General features: G+C 39.9%; 2 protein-coding genes and 1 long non-coding RNA gene across 3 annotated transcripts in view; 2 read left to right on the top strand and 1 right to left on the bottom strand.

Moving 5' to 3' along the window:
• Positions 1-20,240, bottom strand: part of LOC149981472 (uncharacterized) — a 39,983-nt gene extending 19,743 nt beyond the window's left edge. The window contains exon 1 of the long non-coding RNA XR_016497701.1: positions 19,895-20,240. This is a non-coding gene — a long non-coding RNA (uncharacterized LOC149981472). The remainder of the gene's footprint in view (positions 1-19,894) is intronic.
• On the top strand, positions 654-3,864 carry LOC149981475 (thrombomodulin-like). Its single transcript, XM_090243036.1, has one exon. The coding sequence runs from the start codon at positions 791-793 to the stop codon at positions 2,441-2,443; it is 1,653 nt and encodes a 550-aa protein (XP_090099162.1). The 5' UTR covers positions 654-790; the 3' UTR covers positions 2,444-3,864.
• On the top strand, positions 6,293-17,606 carry LOC110529215 (toll-like receptor 5). Its single transcript, XM_090183174.1, is given in 4 exon segments — positions 6,293-6,472; positions 9,968-10,098; positions 16,717-17,112; positions 17,114-17,606. Coding segments are annotated over 4 exon segments (1,200 nt in total).
• Positions 20,241-24,126: the final 3,886 nt, after the last annotated feature.

Here is a 24,126-nt window from a genome sequence, read left to right on the forward strand (position 1 = left end):
AGACCTAAACTTTTTTTACTTCAATGTTTGTAAACAAAGTAAATGTATGCAAACACTATATAGCCTCAAAACATGGTTATAACTATAATTTTGATATCATGGATTGTCAGTCCTGCATTCAGCTTTTTACCAAAACAGGAGCGGGGATGCCTTTTTTTTATCGTTTCTACTGCTGATTGACATTTTAAGAGCCTTGGGGTTCTGTTCCATGGTGCCCATTTCTGGATGGGGTTCTAAAATGTATCCCAAAATAGCTTGAATGTGCCATCTGAGGTACCAGAGAGAGATAGAGAGCGCGCGAGAGAGAGGCGGGGGAAACAATAACATGTATTAGGCTTCTACAAATACATTTAACTATATCCTAATTCCATTTGTTGAAATATTGGCCTATTCAATTGTAGAGGTTATCTACCAACGTGTATTTCATGTTTGCAGTTTACTAGTGTAGACATTTGTTTATGTGCCAAATGTTGGCTATTATTTGCGCCCACTCGGGTGTGGGTAGGCTCGCGTGTCTGCGTCATTCGAAATATATGCTATAGTGATGTGCACCGTCGCAGTGGGAGAGATAAAGTTTTTGGAAGGGGATTAAAACAAGCAGCTGAAAACGAGCTTCCTTCCAAGGAGGAACTTCCTTCCGTGACCAGAGCGCAAACATGGAGCGAGCCTTTTATAAGCGTGAACTATCAACAGGATTATCAGTCTAAACTAGGCTATTGCCTACATTGACTTCTAATACGCGCAAGAGTTGTAGGCCTAATTAGAAAGTTGTAACAACTGAGTTTAAAAAATGAGGGACATAATAGTGATGGTGTTTGTTACTCTAACATTCTTGATGAGAGTGGGAGAAGCCCAACATAATGCATACTGCCAGGGGAATCATTGTTTTGCTGTTTTCCAGGATCCAGTCGATTTTGCAACGGCTCAAAAACATTGTGAGAGCAATAATGGACAATTAATGACAGTGCGATCTTCGGAATCACAACACATAATTTCGATTTTAATCGGTATTACAGGAGATTACTGGATTGGTTTGCGGTTACCGAGTGGACAATGTCCCGACAGTGCCTCTGATTTGCGGGGGTACAGATGGATAACGGGAGATAATTCAACAGACTTTCAAAACTGGGGGCTCATTGACAATGTCTGCTCTTCAAAATGTGTCTCGGTCTCCAAAATCGAATTGAATTGGACAGAACAATCATGCGACAGGGAAATAAATGGATACCTTTGTGAGTATAATTTCCCAAGTGGCTGCAAACGTATTGACATCAAAAGCGAGGAATCCGTTCTATATGAGACCCCATTTGGATTCGAGGGAGAGGATCTACTGGTATTGCCCTTGGGAAGCACTGCAACGCTCAAGCCCTTTGGTTCCAAGTATATCTGTCTCTCTGAACAGTGGATGCAAGGACCATGGATTTGCGATGTATTGAACGGTGGTTGTGAGGATGAGTGCTTATCGATTAATCAACAACCTGTATGCATCTGCCCACCTGGAAAAATTCTGCATGACAATAAATTGACATGTGTTGTTGTTGTGCAAAACGATCCCTGCCTTAATTTCGGGTGTGCACACGTTTGCTACCAGCAAAATGACAGCTCCATCGCCTGCACGTGTCACCATGGGTACGCACTAGCAGAAGATGGGAAGAAGTGTAAAGATATTGATGATTGTTTCGATGATAGACAGTGCCCGGGACAGAACTATGAGTGTGTAAAAAACATTGGTGGATTTAAATGCAGATGCCAAAATGGATTCAAAATGATCAATGACGTTTGCATTGACGAAGATGAGTGCTACATGGATGGACCATGCGAGCATCTTTGCGAAAATACATTGGGCAGTTATAATTGCTCCTGTTTTGAAGGATATATTGCAACGAGAAAAGACCCTAACAAATGTCAACTGCATTGTCCTTTCGAAGAGTGTCTTGCAGAATGTGACCCAAATGATCCACAGCAATGCAACTGTCCCGAGGGTTACCTGAGCGATGTAAGAAATGAAATTAGAATTTGTATTGACATTAATGAATGTTATAATGGTTACTGCGAACATAATTGCAATAATACGTATGGAGGTCATATGTGTTCTTGCTATGAGGGATTCGACTTGGTTGACGGATGGAAATGTGTTCAGAGAAAATCGTCGGAGGGTTCAGGCTTTACGACACCATCTGATTTTATTACACCAAGTGTCAAATATCCAACTCAGCGCCCCTCAACTGTGACAGCAGGTGGTCTAATTGGAATAATAGTGTGTATTGTCATTGTCGTTTTGGCGATGGTCTTTTTACTCCAGCATATTCTCAAACGTCGCAGCAAATTGGAAGTTCCAAGTGCGCCCAAAACCCAAGGCGATGATGGACACGATTTGGAGCAAGTAAGGACGGAAAAGTACCCCAAACCATCTGTGGACAGGAATTTCAAACAGGACACTTAGATTATGGTATTATGTGTGCCATTTTCATTGCCATACAGGGAGTTCACAATCAACTATTGGCAATCAATTGTTTTTTTTATTTCATTATAGGGTATCCAGAGTGCAGGCCATGGCATATACATGTAAATGTCTCATCATCACATCCTCACCTTGTCACACAGCCAAGAAGGTATCTTTCAAAACAATGTGTGTAAAGAAAAAAATATATAATATCTTTAATTTCATTTTGTGCAAATTTTCATTTAGCTCCCCACAAATCCCAATCCTTTCAAAAGTGTGACCCCTTGTGGACTATTAAAGACACTGCTATTTAATTATGCTTATTTAACCTTATCGAATAATAGTCTGCTTTATTTCATGAATTCAATGTATTCTCTCTATAACCTATTACTCCAGATTTTTTTAGTGTGCAGGATTAAGATTTTGTCACAATTGCAATTCAGATCATTTGCTCTCCTGCTCTCAAATATTATTACAAACCTTCCTTCTTTTTTAGTTAGGATTAATGTTATTTTGTTCTGAGAGTCTAATATGATTGAAATAACAAGACTTTACCATTTTGGACTGTAATTGGAATAATAATTGGCATGTAGGCCTAAATTGTAACGTTTTGAGCTGAAAGCCCAGTGATCTGATAGGGTGATTGGAAGAATCCCTCTAAGATCAACCTATTTCACCCCTGATTGTATTTGGCCTACAGTAGCGCAGCCGCAGGCTATTGGACTATGGACTAGTCTACTAGACTATATGGAGTAGACTATTGAGACAGAAGGAGAATTCCCCTGATTATACACATTTAATTGGCATAATGTGTAATAACAATGTAATCTTGCAAACAACTTGATACAGCTCTTTCCAGGAGATCCAGGAGGACAGGTTTTATGTAAGAATGTACTTTTCGTAGCAGGTTAGAATTTACGCAGTAGGTTATGAGAATTAACGTAGCAAGTTATGAAAATTAGGTTAAGGGTTAGAAAAAGGGTTAGGGTTAGCGTCAGCTAAAATGCTAACAAAAATCTAATTTTGATGGTGGCGAGACAGGCAGAACAGGGCTGAAAGGGACGGTTACCTATGGATCCGCAGACTCTGTCTTTCAAGAGGACGGTTTGAATCTGTAAAACCACTGGACTATAAAAACAACTTAAAGTCCGTAGAAGTAAGAGGACCTGATATACTTCATTCTCAAACATGGTTGGATTTGAAAGAGTCAGTTGGTTTCCAATAGAGACTAACTGCAGACATAATCTCTCAAGCCTATCTCTCAGGGCCCTCTCTATACTACCACGTACTGGTGGGACATGTTTAGAAATCATGTCTTTCAGGCCCATCATCTCTCAGGCATAGCCGAAAGTACGGGTGCTGGAGGTGTGCATATGGTAAAACTGCAAGAATTTGTGTTGCAATAAAAAACTATTAAACCATTTTCTGTTGCATTATTGAAATAAATGATAATAGAATTGAAGTAGGGGAGATTACATTTTTGGGGGGATATTTATATATTGGCCCCATCCTGCATGGAGAGCTCTCAGCTCTGTTTTCTAAACAGTATGCTCTTATCTAGTCAGTTGTAGGGGTTTTGAGTCGGACACGCTCTGCTGTAGGATAAACGGTTTAGTTTGAGTTAAGTCGGGTCTCTCTCTCTCCCTCTCTGTTGGTCTCCCCTCTCTCTTGCACCCTCTTCTCTCCCTCTTGTGGTGGATATCAAGTGATCTAGAGCAGTGCTCGTAATTTTTTTAAACTTCTATTTTCTATTAGTTTAGAATTCTAAACTTGGCGAAAAGGGAATGGGACCAATATCAAATAAGGAACATGACATTCTCTCTCCCTCGACTCGGAGGCCTGCTCCTGCCCATGTCAAACACAGGCGTACTAGCCCTCTAGTCTAGTAAGCAACAAAGTGCTGGGTGCAGCCCAGCAAGTGGTGCTTTCCACCCACTGGTGTTGGAACAAGGTGAGCGCTTTTCTCCACGATGGATCACATAGCTGTCCTTTTGTGCTCAGTTTTAATATACACAATATTAGATACAACACTCCTCTTGTTATCTCTCTCTCTCTCACACTCTCTCTCTCTCTCACTCGCTCACTCACACACTCACTCACTCACACACTCACACACACACGTTGTCATTATGTAGTATAAGAAATGTGTGCTATGTTCTCAACGGTCTATTCCTAGGCGACATGTGAGTTTACATTTTGTGAGTTTCAAGTTTGGGGAAACTTAAAATATATCTTACAATTTCTACCGATCTGCATGCCAGTTATGATTTTCATATGCACATTTTCATGGAACAGTTTCATTTCCATAATAACGTTTTATTCATCAAAATGATTGTCACTTTGTCAATAATACAAATCGGAATTAATTTTTTTTTTTTTAAATTTAAGTTACAATTCCTGTTCGTCTAGGGAGGGAGCGAGAGTTTAGCTATGTCGAATGCATCTTTAGTTTGTCAGCAGGCATGGGCTGGCATTTTGACTTGGGATGTATACTTTTGGGGTGATTCTGTAGTTGGAATGAGAGGTGTCTCAGATGGGGAATGGTGCTTGCTAACGTTAGCTATAGCTCCGAGATGGCGAACTCCTTAGACACCTTTCTCTAAGTCTAAATATATCTGGTTAGCATTAGCTATATTCAGTTTCGGGGTGTGTGTGATTTAGCAAAAGTGTAGTGGAATATTCTCACTGCTTTTGTTATCCTTTTGTTATCCTTAGTCCATTAGTCCATTAGTAGCCAGCAGGATATTACCCTGCATACCACTGCTGGCTTGCTTCTGAAGCTAAGCAGGGTTGGTCCTGGTCAGTCCCTGGATCTCCCATCCAGGGACTGACCAGGACCAACCCTGCTTAGCTTCAGAAGCAAGCCACCAGATGCTGCTGGAAGTGGTTTTGGAGGGCCAGTAGGAGGCACTCTTTCCTCTGGTCTAAAAAATATCCCAATACCCCAGGGCAGTGATTGGGGACACTACCCTGTGTAGGGTGTTTCAGATAGGACGGTAAACAGGTGTCCTGACTCTCTGAGGTCATTAACAATCCTATGGCACTTATTGTAAGAGTAGGGGCAAATTTTGGAGTGGAGAATATTAAAGACCTTGTATATGTTCAGCCCGCAGGACATAAAAGACCATTTGACTCAATATAGTGTCGGGAATTGCTTCAGTCCTTCAACCAAAGAGGTGTGATCTTGATTGATAAATGAAATATATTTACATCATTGTTATGAAAAAAGGTGCTATCTAGAACCTAAAATGGTTATTTGGCTGTCCCCATATGAGAACCCTTTGAAGATCCCTTTTTGATTCCAGATACATGTATAACCGTTTTGGTTCCAGGTAGAACCCTCTATGGAAAGGGTTCTACATGGAACCCAGAAGAGTTGGAACCAAAAAGGGTTCTCCTATGCGGACAGCCAAAGAACCCTTTCGGAAGCCTTTTTTCTAAGTGTGTACGCACACACACAAGGTTAAAAAGGTTTTGTAAATAGTCTATTTGTTTGCCCTCAAAATAAATGGTTTATGCTATGAGGGAGAGAGGCATATGCAATAAAGGGGACAGAAATTACAAAAAGTACAAAAATATACAAATGTTTCTGTAAATTGTTTGTTTGTCCTCTTGTGCTGGTATGGAGTACAGCGCATAGCCTAACAGAGTTTTTCATTGAATTTTTTAAAAAGAAAATTAAGAATGGATAGGATCTGTAACAATGGATAGGACACTTGTCCTCCTCCAAGCGTCAGTGACCTCCAGGAACAGTGGCCTTTGCTTTTCACCAAGTTATGGCTCTGCGACCACTTCAATACCCTCACTGGCATCGTGATTGACAGTCGCCTGACTCAAGCTCATCTGAACATGGGTAAGAGAATTGTCAACTTTTTTAAAAGCCAAAAGACCAAGCTGAGGAGAGAGATCCAGTGCCTGCTGAATGAAATCGACATCAGAGGCAATGACGATCTAACAGACACTGCTGCCATTCTTCTGTTGATGACCCACTGCAAAGAGAAGGACGAATCTCAGTTCCTCTTGGCAGATGTAAGGAATAGTGTTTTTATATTTATAATGTTTATATGATTAATGGTTTTATTATACTATTACACATCATTTGAATATTTTTTATATGTAGGTTTTGGGATTTTAGGTCATTGCAACTCGGGTTGATGTTGAGGCGCAAATTCCTTTGCCAGACACACTAAGGCTGATCATGCTTGGCAATACATTTATTTAATTTAAGGTGGAACAGAAATATATAGTATTGTGGTACCTATCTAGAGATATCTAGTAGGTATACACTAACACACACACTTTTGTGTATTTCAGGAAATACTCTATTACAGTGCCTTTGCGAAAGTATTCGGCCCCCTTGAACTTTGCGACCTTTTTCCACATTTCAGGCTTCAAACATAAAGATATAAAACTGTATTTTTTTGTGAAGAATCAACAACAAGTGGGACACAATCATGAAGTGGAACGACATTTATTGGATATTTCAAACTTTTTTAACAAAGCAAAAACTGAAAAATTGGGCGTGCAAAATTATTCAGCCCCTTTACTTTCAGTGCAGCAAACTCTCTCCAGAAGTTCAGTGAGGATCTCTGAATGATCCAATGTTGACCTAAATGACTAATGATGATAAATACAATCCACCTGTGTGTAATCAAGTCTCCGTATAAATGCACCTGCACTGTGATAGTCTCAGAGGTCCGTTAAAAGCGCAGAGAGCATCATGAAGAACAAGGAACACACCAGGCAGGTCCGAGATACTGTTGTGAAGAAGTTTAAAGCCAGATTTGGATACAAAAAGATTTCCCAAGCTTTAAACATCCCAAGGAGCACTGTGCAAGCGATAATATTGAAATGGAAGGAGTATCAGACCACTGCAAATCTACCAAGACCTGGCCGTCCCTCTAAACTTTCAGCTCATACAAGGAGAAGACTGATCAGAGATGCAGCCAAGAGGCCCATGATCACTCTGGATGAACTGCAGAGATCTACAGCCGAGGTGGGAGACTCTGTCCATAGGACAACAATCAGTCGTATATTGCACAAATCTGGCCTTTATGGAAGAGTGGCAAGAAGAAAGCCATTTCTTAAAGATATCCATAAAAAGTGTAGTTTAAAGTTTGCCACAAGCCACCTGGGAGACACACCAAACATGTGGAAGAAGGTGCTCTGGTCAGATGAAACCAAAATTGAACTTTTTGGCAACAATGCAAAACGTTATGTTTGGCGTAAAAGCAACACAGCTGAACACACCATCCCCACTGTCAAACATGGTGGTGGCAGCATCATGGTTTGGGCCTGCTTTTTTTCAGCAGGGACAGGGAAGATGGTTAAAATTGATGGGGAAGATGGATGGAGCCAAATACAGGACCATTCTGGAAGAAAACCTGATGGAGTCTGCAAAAGACCTGAGACTGGGACGGAGATTTGTCTTCCAACAAGACAATGATCCAAAACATAAAGCAAAATCTACAATGGAATGGTTCAAAAATATACATATCCAGGTGTTAGAATGGCCAAGTCAAAGTCCAGACCTGAATCCAATCGAGAATCTGTGGAAAGAACTGCTGTTCACAAATGCTCTCCATCCAACCTCACTGAGCTCGAGCTGTTTTGCAAGGAGGAATGGGAAAAAATGTCAGTCTCTCGATGTGCAAAACTGATAGAGACATACCCCAAGCGACTTACAGCTGTAATCGCAGCAAAAGGTGGCGCTACAAAGTATTAACTTAAGGGGGCTGAATAATTTTGCACGCCCAATTTTTCAGTTTTTGATTTGTTAAAAAAGTTTGAAATATCCAATAAATGTCGTTCCACTTCATGATTGTGTCCCACTTGTTGTTGATTCTTCACAAAAAAATACAGTTTTATATCTTTATGTTTGAAGCCTGAAATGTGGCAAAAGGTCGCAAAGTTCAAGGGGGCCGAATACTTTCGCAAGGCACTGTATATTCCTCAAAATGAATGGCGTCGATCGAGGGGAGAGTGGTCTGTGATTTGGACAGTGAGTCCAACTTTGCTGCTGCCCTTTGTGCTCTTCAGCACCTTCTATGTTTTTAACATAGAATACCAGGAGATGGCCTCTGCAACCTTGGGGCTGATACAGAGGTAAGCATTGAACATTCATTGATCCAACACTTACATTTAGCATTTGTTAGTTACATTGCAATGATATTTCTTATTGTTATTTTTTCAATGCCTCAACTGATTTAATATATTCTATGTTGGGTTGTGCAGGTTCCTGGCTTGAGCACACCCTGAAGGAACCAAATGCACAGCGAAAGCAGGAGTGAGCCGCAAGACCAGAAAGGTCGTTCAGATGAAGCCGTTGGCAATTAACCCACATGTTATACACTTTCTCGCAGACCTGAAGGAGTTCAAGTGTAAAACATTCCAACACATAAGTACACAAACAGACACACCTGATGAACACAAACTTTATTTGTCTGTTGTCATCTGCCTTTTTACCCAGTGAGTAATAGTAATAGTGATAGTAATAGTAATAGTAGTAGTAGTAATAGTAATAGTGATAGTAATAGTGATAGTAATAGTAGTAGTCATAATAATAGTAATAGTAGTAGTGATAGTAATAGTAGTAGTCATAATAATAGTAATAGTAATAGTGATAGTAATAGTAGTAGTCATAATAATAGTAATAGTAGTAGTGATAGTAATAGTAATAGTGATAGTAATAGTAGTAGTCATAGTAATTGTGATAGTAATAGTAGTAGTCATAGTAATAGTGATAGTAATAGTAGTAGTAGTAGTAGTAGTAGTAGTCATAGTAATAGTAGTAGTGATAGTAATAGTAATAGTAGTAGTAGTAGTAGTCATGGTAATAGTAATAGTAGTATTCATTGTAATAGTAGTAGTAATAGTAATAGTAGTAGTAGTCATTGTAATAGTGGTAGTCATAGTGATAGTGATAGTAATAGTAGTAGTCATAGTAATAGTAATAGTAGTAGTAGTCATAGTAATAGTAGTAGTCATAGTAATAGTGACAGTAGAGCAGCTCACATATTACTGCACCTGTACATAGCCCACCTATAATTTAGCCCAAACAACTACCTCTTTCCCTACTGTATTTAATTAATTTATTTATTTTGCTCCTTTGCACCCCATTATTTTTATTTCTACTTTGCACATTCTTCCATTGCAAATCTACCATTCCAGTGTTTTACTTGCTATTTGTATTTACTTTGCCACCATGGCCTTTTTTTGAATTTACCACCCTTATCGCACCTCATTTGCACACATCGTATATAGACTTGTTTATACTGTATTATTGACTGTATGTTTGTTTTACTCCATGTGTAACTCTGTGTCGTTGTATGTGTCGAACTGCTTTGCTTTATCTTGGCCAGGTCGCAATTGTAAATGAGAACTTGTTCTCAACTTGCCTACCTGGTTAAATAAAGGTGAAATAAATAAAAAGTAATAGTAGTAGTGATAGTAGTAGTAGTAGTCATAGTAGTCATAGTAATAATAGCAGTCATAGTAATAGCAATCTCTATCTTTCTATTCTAGTCCATGTTTGTCCTAGTTGACATATCAGAGCTAAGGAGGATCAGGGTTTCAAAGATTGAGGTGATCCCGGAGCCTGTGTTGGCTTGCGCCATCCCGGAGCCTGTGTTGGCTTGCGCCATCCCGGAGCCTGTGTTGGCTTGCGGTACCGTGATTCTCTGGCTCCAGTCTAGCCCTGCTTGCTCCTCTCTATCCATCCTTCTCTCTCGTTTCTCTCTCAAAGACAGGCAGGCAAGCAGTTCTTGTTATGTTTTTTTGTAAACATTTCTCCCTGTTCAACTGTTGTTTTCCTATTTTTCATTGACCTATTTAGATGTCTTTTTTGTGTGTGTGTGTGTGTGTGTTGATTTTACCCCTTTTTCTCCCCAATTTCGTGGTATCCAATTGTTTTAGTAGCTACTATCTTGTCTCATCGCTACAACTCCCGTACGGGCTCGGGAGAGACGAAGGTTGAAAGTCATGCGTCCTCCGTTTACACAACCCAACCAAACCGCACTGCTTCTTAACACAGCACGCATCCAACCCCGGAAGCCAGCCGCACCAACGTGTCGGAGGAAACACCGTGCACCTGGCAACCTTGGTTAGCGCGCGCTGCGCCCGGCCTGCCACAGGAGTAGCTGGTGCGCAATGAGACAAGGATATCCCTACCGGCCAAGCCTTCTCTAACCCGGATGACGCTAGGCCAATTAATTGTGCACCTCCCGGTCGCGGCTGGTTACGACAGAGCCTGGGCGCGAACCCAGGGTCTCTGGTGGCACCCGGGAGGCGGGATTTAATTTTTTTCTTACATAATCCTGTATTTTCAAGAATGACCTATTCTGATGTTTTGGTGTGTGTATGGTGAAGTACATTATTGGCCAGTATTTGTCAATGTTCTTATCACTGTATCTCTCTCTGTTCCTCTCTTTCTCTCCCCTGCTATCTGGAGTTGTAATATTGCTCTTTTCAAATGTTGTTCTTTGTGGTTATTGTGCATTTCATGTGAAATTCATGTTATGTTCACGTATATTTCTTCACATATTGTTTTTCTTACAATATTACATTTCAGGGAGCTTCTAAAGACAACCTGCAATGCTGCTTAGTACTGTAAAACAATTGTATATTACTGTAGGTATTTCCCTGCATATTTACAGCGTTATACTGGCACCAGAGTTGCCAGTTTAATACTGTAATTTTGCTTTACAGTTGTGATGCTGTAATATAGTTTATAGTATGATTTTCCCATCTTTGCTGTACATTTTGGATGTTGTATCAATACACCCAGTCACTACAAAGATACAGGCGTCCTTCCTAACTCCGGAAAGGAAGGAAACCGCTCACGGATTTCACCATGAGGCCAACATTGCAGTTACTCCACAATACTAACCAAACTGACAGATTGAAAAGAAGAATACAAATATTCCAAAACAATAAGGCATTAAAGAAATACTGTAAAAAATGTGACAAAGCAATTCACTTTTTGTCCTGAATACAAGGTTTGGAGCAAATACAATACAACACATTACTGAGTACCACTCTCCATATTTTCAAGCATAGTGGTGGCTGCAATATGTTATGGCCATGCTTGTAATTGTTAAGGACTGAGGAGTATTTCAGGATAAAAAAAAGAAACGGAATGCAGCTAAGCACAGGCAAAATCCTAGAGGAAAACCTCTTCCGCATTTAACCCAACCCCTCTGAATCAATAATCAACATCCTCTTGTCCGGGAAACAGTGGGTTAACTGCCTTGCTCAGGGGCAGAACAACATATTTTTACCTTGTCAATCCAATTCAATCCAGCACCCTTTCGGTTAATGGCCCAACGCTCTAACCACTAGACTACCTAAAGTGGCATCCTATGACGGTTCCACATTGAAAGTCACTGAACTTTTTGGTACGGGCCATTCTACGGCCAATGTTTGTCTATGGAGATTGCATGACTGTGTGGTTTATTTTATACACCTGTCAGCAACGGGTGTGGCTGAAATAGCAGAGTCTGTGTATGTAGATGGGTGAGATGTTTCATTGATTTAATCCACTTTGAATTCAGGCTGTAACACAATAACATTTATAAAAAGTCAATTGGTATGAATACTTTCTTAAGGCACTCACTGTATGGGATCTTATGAGCATGACATTTTGCTCTTTCACACTGAGGCATGGTGATTATTGGGGGGGTGGGGGGGGGGGGGAGTGTTGGAAAGATTTTTCAAATGCTATGAGGAACTATTATCATTCACAAAGTATTAGAAAAATACAATTATTTGACTTACTGTGTGAGGTGAAGACAAAATGACTGAGACACTCAGCTTGTGGTGGCGAGTTAAGACACTCGGAAATCAGACAAATCCCCAAATGGGCACATACCTACATTTGTGCGCAGAAGGACAGTTAGCTTATATCTATGCGTGCCCAGGCACGCATGCTCCGTCAACATTAAAAGGACAGAGAAACCAGACACATGCTCATTGCTCACATGGAGGTCCCAAACAAAATACAATGAAAAAATTGACAAAGCTTGTAAATGATGGTATGAAATAAACCAAATGTGTTTCTCACAAGTGTAGCAGGTTGTGAGAATGGTAAATGGCTGTAGGCCTGATTAATCCATGCATTAACAGAAATTAACAGACATTAATGCAACCAAATGATAGGAATTAACGGTACATTTACAACTGGTGACATATATAATGTGGAATGTCTAAAAATAAACCATCAAAAGGCAAACAATTAACACAATAAAACAATGAATGAGCAAGAATTGGCGGGAGACAGCTCTGCTCATTCTGGAGAGCTGAGCGGATTTTGAAGAGAGACATACCAATATCTTTGTCACACACCTCTCCCCTTCTTGTCTCAACATTTGAAATTATATTCAAGACACATTATCTTCACTAACAGCCACATCTCAATAATCAACTAGGCCTAATGCCACGAGAGCTACTCAAATTGCTGGCTTCCCAACTCGGTATATAGATCTACATGCTTGTGATTTGAACCAATTCACAGCTTTAAAATAAGCTAATGCTGCTCTGTGGCTAAATCATGGTCTCTGGTGAAGTATGTGGAAGTATCTTATTTATTTCTGTATAGACAGGAGTAAAACATTTATTTTGGCAAATGTATTTCTATTTACTTCAGGCTACAGTGACTACTGTTGCCGAATATTGTCCTATGCTTAGTGTACTCATCACATTAGGAATTGTATTTTATTGTTAGCCTGCAAATACTTTATTATGAAGGGGATTTTTTCCAACCCTTTCACTCAGCACTTCCTACTCAAAACATCTTCCTGTGGCAATTCCCCAAGGCCACTCTCTATACTTCCACCTACTGGTGGGACAAGTTTAGAGATAATCTCTCAGGCCCCTCTCCGACGCCAGGACCCGTCGATGATATGACTATACTCTGACGAGCTTTCGGTGTTGAATGAAAATGACTAAATGAATGTTAGCATAGTATTACAGATTGCATGCTTTGTTGAGGGGATCTCAATGCTTGTGTTTAACTCACACTTGATATTCTGGTTTCCTATTTTGTCAATGCGTTTCAAATGTGGGTCAAAAGGGAAATAAAATTATCCAAGTTTTTCATTTAGGCAATGCCAACATTGTAGTATAATTAATGTGCAATGTTTTAGCTTAAAATGTACAGTACCAGTCAAAAATTTGGACACACCTACTCATTCAGTGTTTTTTTTTTCTTTATTTCTACTATTTTCTACATTGTAAAATAACAGTGAAGACATCAAAACTATGAAATAACACATATGGAATCATGTAGTAACTAAAAAAGTGTTAAACAAATCAACATATATTTTATATTTGAGATTTTCCAAAGTAGCTACCCTTTGCCTTGATGACAGCTTGCCATTCTCTCAACCAGCTTCATGAGGTAGTTACCTGGAATGCTTTTGAATGAACAGGTGTGCCTTGTTAAAAGTTAATTTGTGGAATTTCTTTCCTTAATGCATTTGAGCCAATCAGTTTTGTTGTGACAAGGTAGGGGTGGGTATACAGAAGATAGCCCTATTCGGTAAAAGACCAAATCCATATTATGACAAGAACAGCTCAAATAAGCAAAGAAAAATTACAGTCCAACATGACTTTAAAACATGAAGGTCAGTCAATGCAGAAATTTTCAAGAACTTCCTCAAGTGCAGTCGCAAAAACCATCAAGCGCTATGATGAAATTGTCTCTCATGAGGACCACCACAGGAAAGGAAGACCCACACTTAACCAGCATGGCTACCACAACATTCTGCAGCGATATGCCATCCCATCTGGTGTGCACTTAGTGGGACGATCATTTGTTTTCAACAGGACAAGGACGCAACATGCCTCCAGTGCTGTGTAAGGGCTATTTGACCAAGAAGGAGAGTGATGGAGTGCTGCATCAGATGACCTGGCCTCCACAATCACCAACCTCAACCCAATTGAGATGGTTTGGGATGAGTTGGACCGCAGAGTGAAGGAAAAGCAGTCAACAAGTGCTCAGTATATGTGGAAACTCCTTCCAAGACTGTTGGGAAAGCATTCCAGGTGAAGCTGGTTGAGAGAATGCCAAGAGTGTGCAAAGCTGTCATCAAGGAAAAGGGTGGCTATAATACATTTCGATTTGTTTAACCCTTTTTTGGTTATTACATGATTCACAGGTGGACTCCAATCCACAGGTGGACACCAATCAAGTTGTACAAACATCTCAAGGATGATCAGTGGAAACAGGATGCACCTCAGCTCAACTTCGAGTCTCATAGCAAAGTGTCTGAATACTTATGTAAATTAGGTATTTCTGTTGTTTTTTTACATTTGCAAGCATTTCTAAAAACCTGTTTTCGCTTTTTCATCATGGGGTATTGTGTGTAGATGTTTTCATCATGGGGTATTGTGTGTAGATGTTTTCATCATGGGGTATTGTGTGTAGATTGATGAGGGAAAATAAATCATCCATTTTACAGAATAAGGCTGTAACATGACAAAATGTTGTTAAGGGAAGGGGTCTGAATACTTTCTGAATGCACTGTATGTATTATATGTATTATATTTATCTATGTTTATAAAGGAAATATTGTCTACTCGAGAAATGTGACATTATAGTATTTATACGTAGCCTTCAAAAGTCATTGGAAAAGATGAACCATCTGTTCTACCATTAACTGCACTTCGGACCGGGTCAAATGGAGCAAAACACTTGAAATAACTTATCAGTTTACTACTGTGAAGTGGGTCCAATTAAATGAGAGATGGGACGAATGGCCTTCCTAACTTGTTGGCTATTTAGCTCATATGAAACCATCAGTGTCAGTAAAGGTGAGGAATTTATTCTGCAATGATGATGAAAATGAAATACATCATAGGAAATAGACTCCCACTTTTGCATGAAACTGGCCCACACATGTTTTGGGGGCAGATTTTGTGCATAAACAACGTTTATAAATGAGGCCCCTGGCATTGGAGAGGGGCCTGAAAACTTAAGGGCCTAAGAGATGATGTCTATAAACTATTCCCACCAGTAGGTGGCAGTATAGCGGGGGGCCTGAGAGATGATGTCTGCAGTTAGATCCTCCCCGTTTCTGGGGAGGAATTTATGAAAAACAGTAGGGGGATTCGTTCCATTAGTCGTAAAATAAAATCTTCACCTTACACGGGGCACCGGGCCATGCTAAACGGACTCGCTCAGTGCTTGATTTATCTGGGAGGGGTGTAAACTCTCCCATAAATGTACTCACCAGCTCGACGCATATTTGGGTTATCAGCGCGCGCATGACTTCAGGTAACACAACTTTTACCTTTAATCTACTGTTTAGGCCTACTATAATAATTGCATTATTTTGTCGGCCAATAGTTGATATATCAGAAGAAGAAAAAATGGTAGCCTGGTTGCCGTCTCAGTTCAGCTATTACCAGTCTTTTTAGTTAACGTTCCAATCCTTACTACTCCTGTGCCAACACAAGTGTCAATTGTGGAATGTTTGCTAAAAAGACTGGTACCCAGACTATTGTTTTGGAGGGGTTACAATGCAAAGACACCAATACGCATTGAAGCACCAGACATGAACAATTGCTGTCATCTTGGAGTCAATTAACACGTCACAGTTCTTTGGATGGCAACTTTATAAAATGTCTCAGAATTGCAGCCTCTAGAGAAGTACATTTAAAGGGGGAATCTGGGATTGGTAGGCCTACATCCATTTTCTGATTCTTGAAAAAATTGAATGAATACATGCCTCACGAGCTTATGTCTAACTAACCCCATCATAACCCAACATGTCAGCTTGTCTAACTCAATTGTTTGCAAACACTGTAATTGTAAAGTAAAACTGTAGAGCTTCAAAACTCTCAGATGGTCAGTCCTTGTTCCATCAATGGTTACATTTCTCGAACCCGATCACTCAGCTGTTTACCTAAAAAGTGTCAGGATACCCCTTTTTACTCATATGATAAGAGTTATGCCAATGCTCTCATCCCACTGGGCACAGACATCATTTCGATGTCTATTTTTGATTTACATTTGGTTGAGTTGTCAACTAATGTGAATTCAATGTGAAATCAACGACAAATGGCACCATGTCATTGGATTTATGTTCAAAGTTGAGTGAAACGGGGAGAGTGTATGCATGTATTTGAAAATCTTCGCAAGCTTTTAAGCCTGGATTTAAGCTTTAACTCCCTGCAGGCTCTCCCAGATGGTATATTTAAAGGCCTCATCTCTATGGAAGAGATGGATCTTCACTTCAACTCACTCATATACCTCAAACCAGACATTTGTCCAGAGTCTCAAAACAGTTGACCTCTCTTACAATTTCCTGGCCTCTCCTGACCCAGAAGCTTTCCATTCTATCAGCTGGATCAACCTGTAAGAGAATCAATTTCACTGTGAATGTGGCCTTTCTGACGTGGCTGAAAGGGACTAATGTGACATTTCCTGACCCTGGCGTGAATGAATTCAGCTGTGAGTTTCCTTCAGATCTCCATGGCATCAGCCTGTTGAATTACAGCTCAGTCATATCGTGTGAGGAGGATGATAAGAGGCTGGTTCAGGAGCTGAGGCTCTCGCTCTTCATCGGCTGCACAGCCCTCATCATCCTGATCAAGTTCGGATCAATCGTTTTTGCTCGTCTCCGTGGATTCCTCTTCAAAGTTTACAAATAGTTGACCGCCAGGATCGTTGTGCTTCAGCAACAACGACTACAAGTGGGTAGAAACCGCCCTGTTGAACAGACTAGACTCTCAGTTCGCGGAGCGAAACGTCCTCCGCTGCTGCTTCGAGGTCAGAGACTTCATCCCAGGTGAAGATCACCTGTTCAATATCAGGGACGCCATATGGGGGAGCAGGAAGACCGTTTGTATCGTCTCTAAAGAGTTCCACAAGGACGGCTGGTGCCTGGAGGCCTTTACCCTGGCTCAGAGCAGGATGCTGGAGGAGCTCAGAGATGTTCTCATCATGGTGGTCGTGGGGAATGTCCCCCATTACAGACTGATGAAACATGAAGGCATTAGGACCTTTGCCCAGAAGAGGGAGTACCTGCAGTGGCTGGAGGACACACAGGATATTCAATGGTTCTATGAGAAGCTCATGTCCAAGATTCTTAAGGACAAAAAGTACACTTCCAAAGATAACAATGGGTGTATCACACTTGCAAATATGACAGTTGGAACTTAATGTTGTTGACTCATTTTTCCACAGCCTGTATGCTTAAGTGAAAATCTTATTTAACTGTACTGTGAATTCGTACATCAGTCATTTTTATTTTGTCTGTATAACATTAAGAATTTTTACCATGTTGAATACAAGCAAAATGGAGAGGGTCCTCTGTCTTTTGGCATAGCTTGTTTTTGACCACTAGGTGGCAGTCAACCTTTATTCACTAATATTGGAACTGTGAAACGTTACCTTCTGTATAAATAAAATGTATTGGTCACATACACATATTTAGCAAGTGTTATTGCGGGTGTAGCAAAATGCTTGTACTTTTAATGATTTTTTCTGACAGAAATTACACCAAACAAAATACTGTGAAATTGCTTTGGCGCTAGAAGCAGAGCTGCCATGTCTGTCGGCGCCATCTATGATTATTGTGTTTTGCAGTGTGTACAATGCAAAGTTCTCGTGGTTTACATTTACACGTTGTAATATAACTAATGTAAGGATTTTGGTACTTTTAATAAAACATTCCAACTTCTCTACTACTCTAATAATAATTGTGAACTTTTTCTGAGGATTTAAAAAATGACTGAATCGTATCTCCTCCCTACTTCCTCAATATAGAGTCTATGTCTGAAAACTGTATGCCACCAGGTAGAGTAACACTTCCTGCTGTAAGGAGGAGCGGAGAATAACCTCATCCTCTCTCAGAAGTCACAGCCCAGTTATAGTTAATTAACACAGCACACATTTAGACATCTACTGTTATTGGAAAGGTTTTTGAATGTACATGTAAACTAGGCCTACCATATAACAACCATTTCAGTTTTCTAACTATATCATATTTTCATTTAAAACTCTTAAAGTACTATACCATGTTTCAGTAACAGGAATGGATCTCTGATAGAGATCATGTAAAAGTGTAACCTTAATGATCATGTGATTTTTCTCGTATATGTATGAGAAGATGTGCGGTTCTACAAAAACTGTAACTTAACTTCTTGGTGACAGGGGGCAGTATTTTCACATCCGGATGAAATGCATGCCCAAATTCAACTGCCTGCTACTCATCCCCAGAATATAAGATATGCATATTATTAGTAGATTTGGATAGAAAACATTCTGAAGTTTCTATAAACTGTTTGAATCATGTCTGTGAGTATAACATAACTTATTTAGCAGGAGAAACCCAGAGGACTGGATGAATGTTTAGTCCATAATGTTGCTTGATTGGTGGTTAGGCCATTAGTTAGCTGGGCAAAACTAGGTTACATTAAAAGTCCAATACTATTAATATTTTTTGTGAATCTATGTACATTGCGAAGCTCATCTTCATTCTCTGCAGTGCAGGAAAATTCTCAGCAACAAGAGTGATCAAATTTAAGATCCTACAATTGTATTATGCTTCGTCAAATACTCAATTTGCAGGAACCTTAGAGCTCAAATTGAGAAGATTAACAAATATTTCCCAAGTAAATAAACTACAGGTCTCTGCTTTAGTTATTTCAGGGATCTGTAGTATTATTGGAACAGAGGCGCACACTGGTCAGATTCTCCTCACAGGAAAATGTAATAAACGCTGCCCCATAACCATAGCAAATATTTGACCTCAGTTAAAAACAAATATAATGATATGCTTTCTGTTCAAGCTGAGGTGAAATCCATTGATCGGAGTGGTCAATCTACTGTGAACTGGCTTGGTGTATAGAGACCAGGGAACACAGTCCATCCAATCTGGGTCATATGAAGCCCAGTTCAGTATAACAGGATCTCTCATGCAAATAGCTCTAACCAACCACACTTTTCCCCCTGGTGGGTAAAATTAAGCAATGCGCTTTTAAGGGTTTGTGTTAGAGGTCGACCGATTAATCGGAACGCCAATTAATTAGAACCGATTTCAAGTTTTCATAACAATCGGAAATCGGTATTTTTGGGCGCCGATTTTGCAGATTTTTAAAAATACATATTTTTTTTACACCTTTATTTAACTAGTCAAGTCAGTTAACTTCTTATGGTATAGGGGACGCTTGCGTCCCACTTGGCCAAAAGCCAGGGAAAATGCAGCACGGCAAATTCAAATCAAATTACATAAAAATCTAACTTTAATTAAATCACACATGTAAGATACTCAATTAAAGCTAAACTCATTGTGAATCCAGCCAACATGTCAGATTTTAAAAAGGCTTTTCGGCGAAAGCATAAGAAGTTATTATCTGATGATAGCACAACAGTAAACAAAGAGTAGCATATTTCAACCCTGCAGGCGCTACACAAACCCTAGAAATAAAATATAAAACATGCCTTACCTTTGACAAGCTTCTTTTGTTGGCACTCCAATATGTCAAAAAAACATCACAATTGGTCCTTTTGTTCAATTAATTCCGTCCATATATATCCAAAATGTCCATTTATTTGGCACGTTTGATCCAGAAAAAAAACAGCTTCCAAATTGCGCAACGTCACCACAAAATATTTCAAAAGTTGCCTGTAAACTTTGCCAAAACATTTCAAATTACTTTTGTAATACAACTTTAGGTATTTTTAAACGTTAATAATCGATCAAATTGAAGACGGGTCTATCTGTGTTCAATACAGGAAGACAACAAACCAAGCTACTTTTCAAGTCTTGCGCAACTCTCAACAGTGTTACGCAGTTCCTAGATGGCCAGACGGGGTTTTGCCTGCTACATAAGTTCTGTTATACTCACAGACATGATTCAAACAGTTTTAGAAACTTCAGGGTTTTCTATCTGAATCTACTAATAATATGCATATCTTATATTCTTGGCATGAGTAGCTGGAAGTTGAAATTGGGCACACTTTTTATCCAAAAGTGAAAATGCTGCCCCCTATACCTTAAGTTAAGAACATTCTTATTTTCAATGACGGTCTAGGAACATTCTGCCTCGTTTAGGGGCAGAATGACAGATTTTTACCTTGTCAGCTCGGGGGATCCAATCTTGCAACCTTACAGTTGACTAGTCCAACGCTCTAATGACCTGATTACATTGCACTCCACGAGGAGCCTGCCTGTTACGCGAATGCAGTAAGCCAAGGTAAGTTGCTAGCTAGCATTAAACTTATCTTAGAAAAAACAATCAATCAACGACTGTCGTTGCTCCAATGTGTACTTAACCATAAACATCAATGCCGTTCTTAAAATCAATACACAAGTATATATATATTTTTTAAACCTGCATATTTAGCTAAAAGAAATCCAGGTTAGCAGGCAATATTAACCAGGTGAAATTGTGTCACTTCTCTAGCGTGCATTGCACACAGAGTCTGGGTCTCTGCAACAGTTTGGGCCGCCTGGCTCTTTGCAAACTAATTTGCCAGAATTTTACGTAATTATGACATAACATTGAAGGTTGTACAATGTAACAGGAATATTTAGACTCATGGATGCCACTCGTTAGATAAAATACGGAACGGATGAATTTTTTTTCCATAGAGAATGTCTTCCATAGAGAATGTCTTGATCTACTTCAAATAAGGTCTGTGTTTCGTGCAGGCTTAAACCGCCTCGGCGTTTTGATACCCGTGTAAATCTCACTATGATAAGGTCACGTTTGTCAAAATATTTTCAGAAATCCACTCTTCAAAAAAAACGATCTTTGCTTATATTTGGCCAATATTGATCAGTTACCTTGTCCTATGGATCAAATCAAATCAAATGTATTTACATAGCCCTTCGTACATCAGATGATATCTCAAAGTGCTGTACATATATCTGGATATCTACACAGTTATAAAATTGGCAAGGTGGTGTAAGCCTACAAGAAACACAACCTTATTTTAAGTGAATCTAAAAATATCCTATGGAATAAATGAATGAAATGAAGGAAACGCTTTTCAGATTTTGCGAGGTGTCAGGATTTCCTGCATATATAGAAATTACAGTTTTTGTTTTCAACATTCATCACAGGTAACTTAAACTATTTTTATTCAAATAGTTGAGAGTATTTGTCTGCTAAGCAGACTCTTCAGTATCATTGTCACTTCAGAGCTGTGTGTGTGTGTGTGTGTGTGTGTGTGTGTGTGTGTGTGTGTGTGTGTGTGTGTGTGTGTGTTTTACAGATGGCAGAGAAAGGCAGAGCACCAGTGTGGGACTGTTACATGGAATTGGCACCAGGGAAAGCAAGGTGTCTTATTTGTCATAAAGATGTAAGCATGGGGTCAGCATCGGCTAAATCAAAAAATACCACCAACCTGTGGAATCACCTTAAGAACACCCATCCAAAAGCTCATAATATGTATTATATTAAGTTAAAATAAGTGTTCATTCAGTATTGTTGCAATTGTCATTATTACAAAATGTGTGTGTGTGTTATATATATACAGTGCCTTGCGAAAGTATTCGGCCCCCTTGAACTTTGCGACCTTTTGCCACATTTCAGGCTTCAAACATAAAGATATAAAACTGTCTTTTTTTGTGAAGAATCAACAACAAGTGGGACAAAATCATGAAGTGGAACGACATTTATTGGATATTTCAAAAAAATGTAACAAATCAAAAACTGAAAAATTGGGCGTGCAAAATTATTCAGCCCCCTTTACTTTCAGTGCAGCAAACTCTCTCCAGAAGTTCAGTGAGGATCTCTGAATGATCCAATGTTGACCTAAATGACTAATGATGATAAATACAATCCACCTGTGCGTAATCAAGTCTCCGTATAAATGCACCTGCACTGTGATAGTCTCAGAGGTCCGTTAAAAGCGCAGAGAGCATCATGAAGAACAAGGAACACACCAGGCAGGTCCGAAATACTGTTGTGAAGAAGTTTAAAGCCGGATTTGGATACAAAAAGATTTCCCAAGCTTTAAACATCCCAAGGAGCACTGTGCAAGCGATAATATTGAAATGGAAGGAGTATCAGACCACTGCAAATCTACCAAGACCTGGCCGTCCCTCTAAACTTTCAGCTCATACAAGGAGAAGACTGATCAGAGATGCAGCCAAGAGGCCCATGATCACTCTGGATGAACTGCAGAGATCTACAGCCGAGGTGGGAGACTCTGTCCATAGGACAACAATCAGTCGTATATTGAAAAATCTGGCCTTTATGGAAGAGTGGCAAGAAGAAAGCCATTTCTTAAAGATATCCATAAAAAGTGTAGTTTAAAGTTTGCCACAAGCCACCTGGGAGACACACCAAACATGTGGAAGAAGGTGCTCTGGTCAGATGAAACCAAAATTGAACTTTTTGGCAACAATGCAAAACGTTATGTTTGGCGTAAAAGCAACACAATGGAATGGTTCAAAAATAAACATATCCAGGTGTTAGAATGGCCAAGTCAAAGTCCAGACCTGAATCCAATCGAGAATCTGTGGAAAGAACTGAAAACTGCTGTTCACAAATGCTCTCCATCCAACCTCACTGAGCTCGAGCTGTTTTGCAAGGAGGAATGGGAAAAAATGTCAGTCTCTCGATGTGCAAAACTGATAGAGACATACCCCAAGCGACTTACAGCTGTAATCGCAGCAAAAGGTGGCGCTACAAAGTATTAACTTAAGGGGGCTGAATAATTTTGCACGCCCAATGTTTCAGTTTTTGATTTGTTAAAAAAGTTTGAAATATCCAATAAATGTCGTTCCACTTCATGATTGTGTCCCACTTGTTGTTGATTCTTCACAAAAAAATACAGTTTTATATCTTTATGTTTGAAGCCTGAAATGTGGCAAAAGGTCGCAAAGTTCAAGGGGGCCGAATACTTTCGCAAGGCACAGTGTGTATATATATATATAATAAAAATTCAAATCGGCTGATTAATCGATATCTGCTTTTTCGTCCTCCAATTATCGGTATCGGCGTTGAAAAATCATAATCGGTCGACCTCTAGTTTGTGTCTTTGTTTGTGTGTAGGGTATGGTTTGTGTGTATGTGTGTAGGGTATAGTTTGTGTGTATGTGTGGTGGGTATGGTTTGTGTGTATGTGTGGTGGGTATGGTTTGTGTGTATGTGTGGTGGGTATGGTTTGTGTGTATGTGTGGTGGGTATGGTTTGTGTGTATGTGTGGTGGGTATGGGATAAGGAGGTTACAAAGCAAAACAGATGTTAGTAGTAATGCACAGCTGTACCTTTGACTTTCATCTCTATTCCAGAAGGAGATAAGGGAAAATAATATAGACAATGTTCTATTGGAGACCACAGAGGCCTGTCCACACCTCAGTTTTCTGTACTTGTTGACTGCAAAAACAGTCAGGTACTGGTAGCCTACCCAACCCAGGCTAGAGGCCATGTGGCAGTAAAGGAGTTGATGGAGCACCTGCAGACAACTTCTCTGATTGCCGTCTGTCCTCAGAGAGAAAGACAGGCCTGAGTGGGCATCAAGAGCATGGAGTTTTAATGGAGCATAACTGCTTTTCCCATCTTCCCCTGGGGCTCCGGCTGTGAGTGTTTAGTGCGGTATCAGCCTTCAGATTCACAACTGACCCTTTGGAAACAGGTGTTTTCTGCACTTGGAACGCTGGAGTGGCCTTGCCAGCGTGGGGAGAGAGCAGAGGGATAAGGGAGGATATTATGTCTGTCTCCGT

This window comes from Oncorhynchus mykiss, chromosome 8 (assembly GCF_057628025.1).
Source record: "Oncorhynchus mykiss isolate SJ-2025 chromosome 8, ASM5762802v1, whole genome shotgun sequence".
In the NCBI taxonomy this organism is placed as follows: domain Eukaryota; kingdom Metazoa; phylum Chordata; class Actinopteri; order Salmoniformes; family Salmonidae; genus Oncorhynchus; species Oncorhynchus mykiss.

What these genes read in the sequence shown, in the direction of transcription:
- LOC149981475 (XM_090243036.1), top strand. Translation starts at nt 791, where the DNA reads ATGAGGGACATAATAGTGATGGTGTTTGTTACTCTAACATTCTTGATG.